General features: G+C 45.4%; 1 protein-coding gene across 1 annotated transcript in view; it reads left to right on the plus strand.

The window, feature by feature from the left end:
• Positions 1-10,301, plus strand: part of LOC145802459 (uncharacterized) — a 43,379-nt gene extending 33,078 nt beyond the window's left edge. Inside the window, exons 5-7 of the mRNA XM_082895181.1 lie at positions 9,469-9,586; positions 9,863-9,997; positions 10,152-10,301. Of these exons, the coding sequence (XP_082751307.1) occupies positions 9,469-9,586; positions 9,863-9,997; positions 10,152-10,301 (403 nt within the window). The remainder of the gene's footprint in view (positions 1-9,468; positions 9,587-9,862; positions 9,998-10,151) is intronic.
• Positions 10,302-12,707: the final 2,406 nt, after the last annotated feature.

Below are 12,707 nucleotides of genomic sequence, written 5' to 3' on the forward strand. Positions count from 1 at the left end.
AAGACAAAGACTTGGCGCCTGCAGTCTCTCCCCTAATTGGATTCAACTCCATGCCAGAGTGGCCCGTCGGCAAAATAATTCTTTCAGTCAGAGCAGGAAGCGTAACAAAACAAGTGGAGTTCTGGGTATTGAAGGTCCCCTGCACTTACAACATCATCCTAGGCAGAACCTGGCTGCACGCCATGCGTTCAGTGGCGTCATCCTACCACCAGGTAATGCGGTTCCCCAATGACACCGGAATAATTGAAGAAGTTTATGGAGATCAGATCATGTCAAAGCAATATTTCGTCACGGTAAACGGCAGCTGCGCTGCCAAAGGATACGTTCATTCGGTGGAGGAACCTGAAAGCAATGAACTATTCGCGGACGTTGGCAAAGAGGCTGATCAAAAAGCAGTGGAGGACTTGGTGGAGGTAAAAATAGATGAGAAGAATCCGGATAAGTTCTTCTTGCTTGGCTCATCGTTGTCCAGCACTGAGAGATCAGAGGTCTTGGAATTCTTGACCTCCAACATTGAAGTGTTTGCCTGGACGCCCTACGACATGCCAAGCATTGATCCAAACTTCATCAGTCACCAACTCAATGTCCACCCATCCGCCAGACCAGTCATTCAGCGCACACGCAGATCGGCACTCCACCACGCCGAAATAGTGGCGGAAGAAGTAGGCAACCTGCTGGAGGCAGGAGCAATTAGAGAAGTGCACTACCCAAGATGGATCTCCAACACAGTCGTAGTGCCAAAGAAAAATGGCAAATGGCGAGTCTGCGTTGACTACAAAACAATCAACAAGGCATGCCCAAAAGACAGCTTTCCTCTACCGCGGATAGATCAACTAGTGGACCTAACGGCGGGGCATAATCGACTTAGCTTTTTGGATGCATACAGAGGCTACCACCAAATCGCCATGCATGAACCAGACCAGGAGGTCACATCCTTTACAACACCAAGAGGATTATACTGCTACAAGGTCATGCCCTTTGGCCTAAAGAACGCAGGGGCGACATTCCAACGGATGGTCACCAAGATGTTTGAACCATTGTTAGGCAGAACAATGGAAGCTTACATCGACGACATGGTGGTCAAAAGCAAGGATGAGAATGACCATCTTAAGGACCTAAGCGAGATGTTCCAGATCCTGAAGAAGCACAAGTTGCGCCTCAATGCGTCCAAGTGTGCATTCGGAGTAGGATCTGGCAAATTCCTGGGCTTCCTCGTGACCAACCGAGGTATAGAGGCAGACCCCTCTCAAATCAAGGCAATCCAAGATCTGGAGAGACCAAACTTAGTAAAAGAAGTGCAGCATCTCACCGGCATGGCAGCTGCACTCAACCGGTTCATAAGCAGTCGTCAGACAGACTACGACCATTTTTTCATGCCTTAAAAACCAAGTTTGAGTGGGATGAAGAATGCGACCAAGCTCTGGAAAGCTTGAAGGAGTATATGTCTTCCCCACCACTGCTCGTTACCCCCGTACCTGGTGAAGAACTCTTCTTGTATCTGGCAGTCTCTCAACACGCAGTTAGCGTAGTGTTGGTTCGTGCACAAGGAATTCAACACTTGCCCATCTATTATGTCAGCAAGACATTGCTGGGAGCCGAAACAAGGTATTTGCCACTGGAAAAACTGGCATTAGCCTTGATGATGGCCTCCAGGAAATTGGCACACTACTTTCACGCCCACACCATAGTCGTCCTCACAGCTTTCCCACTAAAAGCTTTGTTTGAAAGGGTGAACTTTTCTGGGCGAATTTTGAAGTGGGCAGTAGAGTTGGGACAATTCGACATCAAGTTCCAACCCAGGACCGCAATAAAAGCCCAATCTTTGGCAGACTTCGTCGCAGAGTTTGCTCCTGGAAGTCATCATATCTGCCCAGTCGACCTAACTGACACAACCGAACTAGGGACGAAAGTTGATGCCGGAATAGTGCAACCCCTAGTAGAAGGTACTCAATCAAATGCCAAGGCAGACCAGACTAAGGACAACAAGAAAGAGACAAACAAAGGCTCACCAACAGTACAATCAGAGGACGAAGGGCAGACAGCAAGCATGGACCTTGAAGAAAACACCATTCTTGACCCCACGACATCATCTGACCCCTCCACGTGCTGGAAGTTGTTCGTTGGAGAGATGTGGAAGCTCTTTGTGGATGGAGCATCCAACCGGCATGGTGCAGGGCTTGGCATAGTCCTCATCTCCCCAGACAGCCTGGTTGTAGAGCAAGCAATCAACCTTGGCTTCCCAGCATCAAACAACGAAGCGGAGTATGAAGCGCTTCTCACAGGACTCAAATCAGCATGCTACATGAAGGCCACCGAACTAATGGTTTACAGCGACTCACAGCTGGTGGTAAATCAAATTTCTGGCGACTATGAAGCGAAGGATGATAGGATGGCCAAGTACCAAGAGTTGGTCAGAACAGAGATCAAGAAATTTGAAGTAGTGAGGATAGAGCAAATCGGTAGGGAGGAAAACAACAGAGCAGACGAACTAGCAGGCTTCGCCTCAATGGCAGACTCCTCCATACCTCATCCACTACTAATCGACTACCTACCTAGACCAAGCATAGAAGACCCCGAAGCAGAAGAAGTATGTTGCACAGAACTAGGCCCCTCTTGGATGGATCCCATCATCCTGTTCCTTAAAGACGGCATCCTACCAGAAGAGAAAAAAGAAGCCAACAGAATACAAGCGAAGTCGCAGCGATTTTGGCTATCTCCATCTTTGGCATTATACAAGAAGTCATTCTCAGGGCCTTACCTAAAGTGCGTCCATCCCAGCAAAGTGGAAGCATTCTTGTTCGAAATACACGAAGGGGTGTGCGGAAGCCATCAAGGGGGAAGGTCACTAGCTTATAGGGCCATTTCGCAAGGTTATTGGTGGCCATATATGCAGGCAGACTCAGAGAAATATGTGAAAAAGTGTGAAAAATGCCAGAAATTCGCACATCAAATACATCAACCAGCTAGAGAACTCCTACCATTGACTAGCCCATGGCCTTTCGTAATGTGGGGCTTGGACATAGTAGGGCCACTTCCAACAGCACTCGGCGGCAGGAAGTTCTTTCTCGCGGCAACAGACTACTTCACAAAGTGGGTTGAAGCAGAAGCATTGGCATCGATCAAGGAAAAAGATGTGAAGAAGTTCGTCTGGCAAAACATCATCACTCGATTTGGCATACCAAAGGCCCTAATCTCAGACAATGGCACTCAGTTCGACGGCAGAATCTTCAGAAGCTTTTGTGAAGAATACAAGATAGAGTTCTACAATTCTACACCGGCATATCCTCAAGCAAATGGCCAAGCAGAAGCATCAAATAAAGTCGTCTTGGATGGACTTAAGAAAAGACTAGAGAAGGCAAAAGGCAAGTGGGCAGACGAACTTCCTCATGTTTTATGGGCTTACCGCACCACACCTCGACGATCAACAGGAGAGACACCATTCTCCTTAGCCTATGGAATAGAAGTAGTAATCCCACTGGAAGTTGGCCTCCCCACAATCCGAAGCGAAAATTTTGATCCAGACTTAAATGAAGAAGCCATAACATTGGAACTCGACCTTGCAGAAGAAAGAAGAGAAAGGGCACTGGTACACATTGCTTCATACCAACGAGAGTTAATTAGAAAATACAACAAAAAGGTGCATCCAAGACAATTCAAGATCGGCGATTGGGTACTGCGCAAAGTAATGGGAAACACCTTGGTTCTAGGAGATGGCAAGTTGGGGCCAAACTGGGAAGGTCCTTACAAAGTGGTTGGGTTAGCAGGCAAAGGGGCATACCACCTAGAAGACAAGGACGGCAAAGCAATCCCTAGGCCATGGAACACGGCCAATCTCAAGTTGTTTTATTTTTAACTTTTTTTTTTCTTACAAACATGTGTAATTTTTTTCTTTTCTTTAATAAAACAAGCAATTCTTTTCAGCATAAGTTGTTCTCTGAAAAAGTTAGCTTTAGTAAAGATTAGGTACATTGCAAACATTGTTCTAAGTTAGCTGGAAAAACTAACTTAGAGGTTGGCTGGATTAAACCAACACCTTCCTAAGCCCAGGATAAAGGCTACAGGACGTTTGGTCGGAATAACCAAACACTATTCTAAGTTGGCTGGAAAAACTAACTTAGAGGTTGGCTGGAATAAACCAACTCTTTGTTGCTCTTCAGCCGGAGTAAGGGTATGGCTGAAGAGTGGTTGGCTGGAATAAACCAACTCTTAGTACTCTTCAGCCGAAGTAAGGGTATGGTTGAAGAGTGGTTGGTTGGAATAAACCAACTCTTGTTGCTCTTCAGCCGAAGTAAGGGTATGGCTGAAGAGTGGTTGGCTGGAATAAACCAACTCTTAGTACTCTTCAGCCGAAGTAAGGGTGGTTGGCTGGAATAAACCAACTCTTAGTACTCTTCAGCCGAAGTAAGGGTATGGATGAAGAGTGGTTGGCTGGAATAAACCAACTCTTGTTGCTCTTCAGCCGAAGTAAGGGCATGGCTGAAGAGTGGTTGGCTGGAATAAACCAACTCTTAGTACTCTTCAGCCGAAGTATGAGTACGGCTGAAGAGTGGTTGGCTGGAATAAGCCAACTCTTGGTACTCTTCAGCCGAAGTATGGGTATGGCTGAAGAGTGGTTGGCTACAAAACAAACTCTGTATACTCCTCAGCCGAAGTAAATATATCGGCTAAGGAGTGGTTGGTTGGTAAGCATAGTTTAACCAGCTAAAACCGGAATAAGAGTTCAAACAAAATTGTCATTCAAAACATTACAAATGCAAGCACTGGAATCAAAACCGGAATAAGAGTCTAAGCAAAATTTTCATTCATTGAAAAGCAAGTACAAGAGGGGCATAGCCCGGTTACAAAGATAACAGGTAACAAAAAAGAGAAAAAATGCAAAATCAAGAAAAAAGATCTTCAATTTCGGCGTCAAAGGCAGCGTCGACATCAACTTGAAGACCGGTTTCAGGCGGAAGAACGTTTTCAGTCGCAAGAGTGGTTTCGGTCGGAACCACGGTTTCTCCTGGTTGCTCAATAGTTAGATCTTCCACCGTGGGCTCCGACCGAACTACTTGATCTACATTCGCAACCGGAGTATCCTCAGGGGCCGAGTCTTCATCAGAGTCTGAGCCCTCAAGAAACTGCTACTGCATGGCATTTGCATATTCCATGAGGGAGTTCGGTATAAAGTAGGCTGGAGGGTTGAAAACCTCGGTCTGTGGATCATGACCGAGCTTCTCAACGGCTCCCCTCCAGCCGCACTTAAAGAACAGATCCTTGGCCGCCCCACACTGTTTGACATATATATCCTCTGCCTCCTTAAAGCCTTTCTTTTCGGCTTCTTTTGCGCTCTCCTTCGCCTGGGATATTTCGGCATCCTTCTTCCTCTCAAGCTTTACCAGCTCACGCAGGTACTTGTCTTTCAGAGCAATGGCAGCCTTCTGTTTTTCGGCTTCGGCCGAACTAACCAGTCCGGTCAGTCTGCCGATCTCACCTCGTAGCTCGGCCATTTCCTTTCTGGCCTCCTCCAGCTCGGCCGCTTTTGCCTCAGCTTCTGCCGCTGCTTGCCTTGTTACTTTCCTGAGCTCCAGCACTTTCCGATGGGTAATTTGGTTTTTCTGAATGGCCTGACAAAGCAAAGATTTCCCTTTAGCCGAAGTAAAAGTTGAAAAAAGAAAAGTAGACAGAGAGGCGACCGAAGTCACTTACTAGAATCATGGATTTTGTCATTGACCGGATGGCCTTTAGTTCGGTGTTCAGTTGTTTTTGGTGGTGCTCCATGTCTTTGGGGAGGCACACACCCTTGGCCAGATTGATGGCCAACAAGTGGTCTTTCTCAGTAACAACCGAGTCTGTATCTCGGATGTCTCGGTCGTTGAAAGTGAGTTTTGGGGCCCAGCTGCCGGTAGTTCGGTCAGAAAGGATATATTTGTATTGTGTGTTTTCTGTTATGCTTTATACGTCTATGGTATGTGTTTGTTTATTTGCCCATATATCCACCCCAAGTTTCCATCTATTATCTTTGATGATAGGGGTTACTTGGGGACAAAAAGGATATATGGGCAAAGTGGGGTTCTGTTTTTTTTTATGTTATGTTTATGTTGTAGGATGTCTAGTGGGAGTTTTGTGATGTATTCGTTTGTCTATTATTTGTTGTAGGGCGTACCTGGGGTATGCCCCTTGTAAACTTGTACATTTTACTGTCTTTATTTTATGACTTACTTACCCAAAAAAAGTTCGGTCAGAAGGTTCCGGTTGGGGGCTCCGTGGCAAGCTCGGTGGAAGTGCGGGTTCTGCTTCATCAACCAAAATTTGTTCGGTTTCAGCAGTCCGGGCGCGCTTGGTTCGGCGGGAAGTGGATGGCTGTTGAGAAGGGAGGGCCATAACAGCAGGTTGCGACTGGCTGGGTGGCGTTACTTCGGGCCTGGTTTTCTCGGTTAAAAGTGCCCTGACTCTGCTCCTTTTCGCCATCTCTTCTTCGGCTGTCAGTGGGATCAGTCTGATCTCAGGCAAGGAGGGGTCCGGTTTTGAGGCGTCTTCAAGAAGAAAGTCAGTTACTCTGGCTTTCCGGCGACCGCTATATCGGTAGGTCGGCTCGAATTGCAGCAAATTGGCCCAGCTACGTCCTGGATATCGTAGTACGGCTCGCAAAGTTGCAAGGTTTGGATAACCGTATAAGGAATAAAGGTGGGCAGAATCTGCAAAAGAAGAACTGTTAGTTCGGTTGATACACTAACAAATCGAAATAAAAAAAAATGCAAGGAAGAAGACCGAAGTTAAATTACCGGGCTCTCCTTTTTTCCAATTTATAGGTCGGCCAGGAATTTGGGCTTGAAAATCCTCAAAGTTCCCAGAGACCCAGAAAAAGTCGTCGTCATTTAGGTCTTTGTCCGGTGTATACTTTATTATCTTTTCTCGGCGGCGACGTATTCTAAGCTAGTAAACCCACCCATCCTCTTTGGAGCCAATGGAATATTGATGAAAAATTTCGGCTAGGCCAAGGTTTAGTCCGGCTTGGCGGTTCAGTTCGGCAATCCCCATAATGATACGGTAGGAGTTGGTGGACAGTTGGGTAGGGCATAATCTAGTCTGCCTAAGAAATTCACAGATCAACGGTTGAACTGGGAACCGTAGTCCGGTTTCTATTATGGATAGAAGGGTAAAAGGGACGAAGCCTTCGTTATCCCAGGGAATGACATCTTTTTCGGCCAAAACCAAGTGGACATCATCAGGTATGTTATAGTCCTTCCTAAATTCGGCTAAGCCGCCTGGAGTGTCTACTAAGTACCTATACTTCCCCATTTAAGGAATAAATTATGAATAAGTTATGTCGGTGCAAGAGCTGCGCTCAGAAGCTCGGTTGAGCGCACGGAGTCTCTGGGCAACCTAAGTCTGCAAAGTAGAAAGCAAAGGGGTTAAGCACAGATCATTGGACTGTGCTACAAATTAAAAGCGACGTTAAAAAGTCCTACTTCGGCTTTATGGACGGGTTCTATCTCGGTTCAGCAAAATACTTGGTATCTCGGTTTGAGCAAGGTTCTTATGAGCCAAATCTTGGCGGCATCTCGGCATACTGGCCTTGGATACAATTTTGTTAGACCGGTTCATAGTCTAGGGGGCAGCTTTCTGAGTTCGGTCTAAAAAACTAAGAAAGCTGGCTCAGCCCCAAAGGCCTAAATCGGTTGAAATTGGAGTTTTGTTATTTCGGTTGAGCCTCTAGGGGCAGCTTTCTGAGTTTTGTTTAGAAACTAGGAAAGCTGGCTTAGCCCCAAAAGCTTAGCTCGGTTGAAGACCGAGGTTCCTTATTTATTAAAGTCAAACTTTGTTCGGTGGGATTATCTCGGCTAGAGTTACTCAGGAGTTGTTAACCTACTGAAACTACTCATCTCTACAAGTTCTAGTTCGGTTATTGTCTAAGGGGATCTACCTATATAGGACAAACAGTATCCTAGTTCGGTTGCTACATGATTTTGGATCCAAGACTGGTTTTCTACAGGATAATTCATACACACATGAGTTCTACTGATTTTTTCATGAAAATACAGAAGCAAAGCAGAAAATAGACAAACATGTTTCGCAAAAACATGAAAAGCAAAATATGAAAACAAACGAAGCAAGAAGGTTAGATTTGCTTACCAGAGTAAAAAGGAAGAAGTTAGAAGATGGAGGCAATAGCAGTAATGGAGGGCGCGAACACAGCAAGCTCAAACTCAGGGCTCAGGAACAAGGGAGAGAAGAAGGAAGGAGTAGAGTAAATGATTCAAAAGTGAAAGGATGGTTTTGTGAAAAAGGAGAGAGAAAAAACGGATAAAAGGGGCGGGACTGTTCAAAAATTTCGTGGTACGAGGGCGGCGTGATAATAGCTCACAGCCTATCAGAGCCTGCCACGTGTCATTGGAAAGTGAAGCGTTACAGTCAGTGATTGAAGAGACGTTTTGACCGAACGCGTAGAGCCGACGTAAAATAAGCCCGGTTGGAGAGGCTAAGTGATTTTTTAGTTCGGTTGGAAAAGCTTATAGACGTTAGCTCGGCTGGTCACTAGGTAATCCCAATCATGCCGTGCAGATGGAATTAAGGGGCAATTGAGAGGGTAATTTTTGGTGAAAATTGGGCCGAGCTATGAAATGGACTTTGTGGCCCCAAAGTACGAAGGACCAGGTAAAATGGGCCGAGAAGTTACTCCGGCCCATGAGAAGTAAAGTTACTTCGGTCAAAATAGGAGAAGTTACTTCGGCTCAGGAATTGTAAAGTTACTTCGGTTTTGACAACTTGAGTTAGTCCGGTCTCCGAGTTAGTCCGGTCATGACGTATTCTGGATAGATCGGTCAAGACCTTGCTACTCGGTAGCTCGGTCCCAACATATCATGGTTCATGCATGGGAGAACCGAGATGAGGAATGAAAGGAAGAGCCGAACTAAGGATAGTTCGGCCTACCTCGTGGCTTAGCTTAGTCAGTTTACTTCGGTTAAATAGTAGTTCGGCCGTAGTTAGAACCATCCCACTTGGTTTAAGCAGTGGGGGGTGTAAAAGGATAAGCATTATCCTTTAGGAGTATGAATCCTAGGAGGACTCTGCATGGAGAAATAACAGTCCTACTAGGATTGTGCCACTCGAAACCTATAAAAGCTCACAAGCATCACCTTGGAGGAGGTAACATAACACAACATACAATTTTGTTTCCTGATTACATTGAGCTTTGTCTATTTGTCAAGTTTTCTGACTTAGGCATCGGAGAGATTTCCGGCACACACCCGCCGGCCAGCTCACGTTTGTGTTTTCAGGTGACAAAGCGACGTCGTACGGAGAAGCGTGGACCTAGTCAACAGGATTATACGAGGCAAAAAAGTAAGGGGAAGAAAGCAGAGCTTCTCTCTCTAGATTCTAGAGAGAGAATGCTCCCCCCGGTGGTCATGGCTTCCTGGTGCTGTTCTGGCCAGTTTGTTTAGCTCCTATATTAATTTATATGAGTGTGAGTGATTGTCGTTCCAGGTGTGTTATCCCTGGCTGTGAGGTGTGGAGTTTTATTGCTCTCTATCTTTGTATCAATGTTCGGTTTTCATGGAAGTTCAACATTTCTGTGTTCCCAATCCGGCTGTTCTCATGGCTGGTTTGGGGTGTCCACGTTTTGGGTCGCTGAAGGTGTTGGGGTTTCTATGTCCGGGTGTTGCTCTGTTATTCAGTAAGCTCAGGTGACCTCTCTATCCATGTGCTGGTTGCTAGTTCAGTCCGTGTGCTGGGTGAGCTGTGTTTCCGGTGGGTGACGGGTCACGTCGAGATTTATTGTTAAATGCTTACGAAGGTGTGCTGGATTCGGTTTGCTTCAGCACCGATGGTCTAGCTCTGTCCTTCATGGTACTTTTCTGGGTGGTTTGTTGGTTTGGAGCTTGCCCTTGTCATGGCTTCTGCCATGACCATGTTTACTGGGTTTGCTCCTTCTCCGACGGTGGGTGTCGTTGCTAAGATAGTGAGGAAGATGGGTCTGGTTTGGGTCTGGTTCACATCGGTGAAGGGTAGTCTGGTTTCATTCCAGAGGTTTGCTGGATGCTAATCACACTGGTCGTCTCCAGCGTGCCGTGGTTAGTGGTTTCTGCCGGTGCTGGGTTTGTATCCAACTCAGTTGCTGGTGGTGGTTCTGGTTTCTGCAATTACACCGGTGATCTTGGTGTGTGTAGCCGTATTTGGGTCTGGTTGGTGTTGTTGTCGGCATGATACAGCGTGATACAGCTACCGTGACGAGATGTGTGGAGGAGCTACATGAATGCACGATCGAGTGGTCACGTGGTGTAGCTGTCCGTAGGCCTGCAGAGCTTGACCATTCGTGATGTGTACGCATGCAAGGTGATGAGTGATGTCCCTGGTATTGCAGGTCCATCACGTGTAGGGGCGTCTGGTTATTTTTTACGGACAAATGGTCTTGATTGGTTTTCAATTGGTTTCACAAAACCAGAAAGAGTGGCCCACGGTTTTCTCTGTGGGGCCCATGGTGCAAGAGTTGGTATGGAATTGGTGGTTTTGAAATTCAACCGTTGGGCTCATTTTGTTTTGAATTTTGGGGCTTTTTGAGCCGAAATTTGGAGTGCATGGCGTGGGTTATTGGGGCCCACTAGGTAATTTTTTATAATTGGGTTAGTTTGGAATTTTTTGTTTAATCTCTTCGCAGTGGATCTTTTATAGTTGATAATTTTATGGTGATTGATCGTGTGATCCTCATGTGACTCGATATGAGGGTGGTTTTGAATCATCTCCGCCAAGAGTGATTGGGGAGTCACTGCTATGGGGAATAGTGGTTCAATAACCAGCCGAGTTAGAGACTGGGAGATGAGCGGGAGGATAGCTACCGGTTTCTGGTCGCTTCTTGTCTTCATGTGACCCGTCCTAATTGATCGTATTGCCACGCCTGACATGGAGTGCTGGTCACACTACCGTGGGGTTTGAGGCCTGTGATCTACCAAGGAAGGGACTGGGGGATGTGATGATTGATTTCATGATTTTGTTGGCTGTGTATTGGTACTGAGGGGTTATTGTCTTTTACTTCAACTCCCTAGTCCGTGGCATATGGTTTTTGATCGTGCTAGCTTCATGTGACTTTGCTGGGATTTCTCTTGGGGTATATCTTTTCCTCCGTCCCGGCTTTGGTTAAGTGGCTTGGATGTCACGGCTGTGAGGAGTGGGACGCTTATTGGATTCCATGTTTTATCTACAGTAGAGACTGGGGGCTTGTGGGGTTGATCATCATCTTTGTTTTCGGCTTGTGGGTTGTTGTTGTTTTGTCAGTATGGGTGTTTTGTTTCTTTACTTTATGTTGTTTTTGTATTTCTTTGCCCATATATCCACCTCAAGTTCCCTTCTATTATCTCTGATGGTAGGGGTTACTTGAGGACAAAAAGGATATATGGGCAAAGTTGGGTTATTGTGTTTTCAGTTTCTTGTTTACCCCCTTTTTAGGGGGTGTAGTGGTAGTTTGTTGGTTATATATGTTTTTTATTTGTTGTTTGGGCGTGCCTGGGGTATGCCCCTTGTAAACTTGTAAATTTCATTGTTTTATTTTATGACTTACTTACCCAAAAAAAAAAAAAAAAAAAAAGGATTATACGAGGAAAATTATTTCTTCCCCGTACAGTGTTTACTTGCCATTTCTCATGCATTAGGGTTTAAACACACGGACACATATTCGAATACTCTTGCATGATGGCAGATATGTAATTATGGTGTTTACTAGCCATTTCTCATATATTAGCGTTCGAACACTCGGACACTTATTCAGACCAAATTGCATGAAGGCAGATATGTAATTATGGTGTTTATTTGCCATTTCTCATGCATTAGGGTTTAAGCACTTAGAAACATATTCGGACCCTCTTGCATGATGGCAGATATGTAATTTTTGTGTTTAGCTGCCATTTCTCATGCATTAGGGTATAAACACTCGGACACTTATTCGGGCCCTCTTGCATGACGGCAGATATGTAATTATGGTGTTTACTTCCCATTTCTCGTGAGTTAGGATTCGGACAATCGGACACATATTCGAACCCTCATGCATGATGACAGATATGTAATTATGGTGTTTACTTGCCATTTCTCATGCATTTGGGTTTAAACACTCAGACACTTATTCGGACCCTCATGCATGATGGCAGATATGTAATTATGGTGTTTACTTGCCATTTCTCATGCATTTGGATTTAAACACTCGGAAACTTATTCGGACCCTCTTGCATGTTGGCATATATGTAATTATGGTGTTTATTTGCCATTTCTCATGCATTAGAGTTCGAGCACTCGGACACTTATTCGGACCGTCTTGTATGATGGCAGATATGTAATTATGGTGTTTACTTTCCATTTCTCATGCGTTAGGGTTCGAACACTCGGACACTTATTCAGACCCTCTTGCATGATGGCAAATATGTAATTATGGAGTTTACTTGCCATTTCTCATGCATTAGGGTTCGAACAATCAGCCACTTATTCGGACCCTCTTGCATGATGGCAAATATGTAGTTATGGTGTTTACTTGCCAATTCTCATGCATTAGGGTTTAAAAACTCGGACACGTATTCGGACCCTCTGGCATGATTGCAGATATGTATTTATCGTGTTTACTTTCCATTTTTCAGGCACTAGGGTTCGAGCACTAGGACACTTATTTAGACGCTCTTGCATGATGGCAGATATGTAATTATGGTGTTTATTTGCCATTTCTCATGTATTAGGGTTGAAACACT

The sequence above is a fragment of the Camellia sinensis genome, chromosome 11, assembly GCF_055761805.1.
Source record: "Camellia sinensis isolate YWXY chromosome 11, ASM5576180v1, whole genome shotgun sequence".
NCBI classification, from domain to species: domain Eukaryota; kingdom Viridiplantae; phylum Streptophyta; class Magnoliopsida; order Ericales; family Theaceae; genus Camellia; species Camellia sinensis.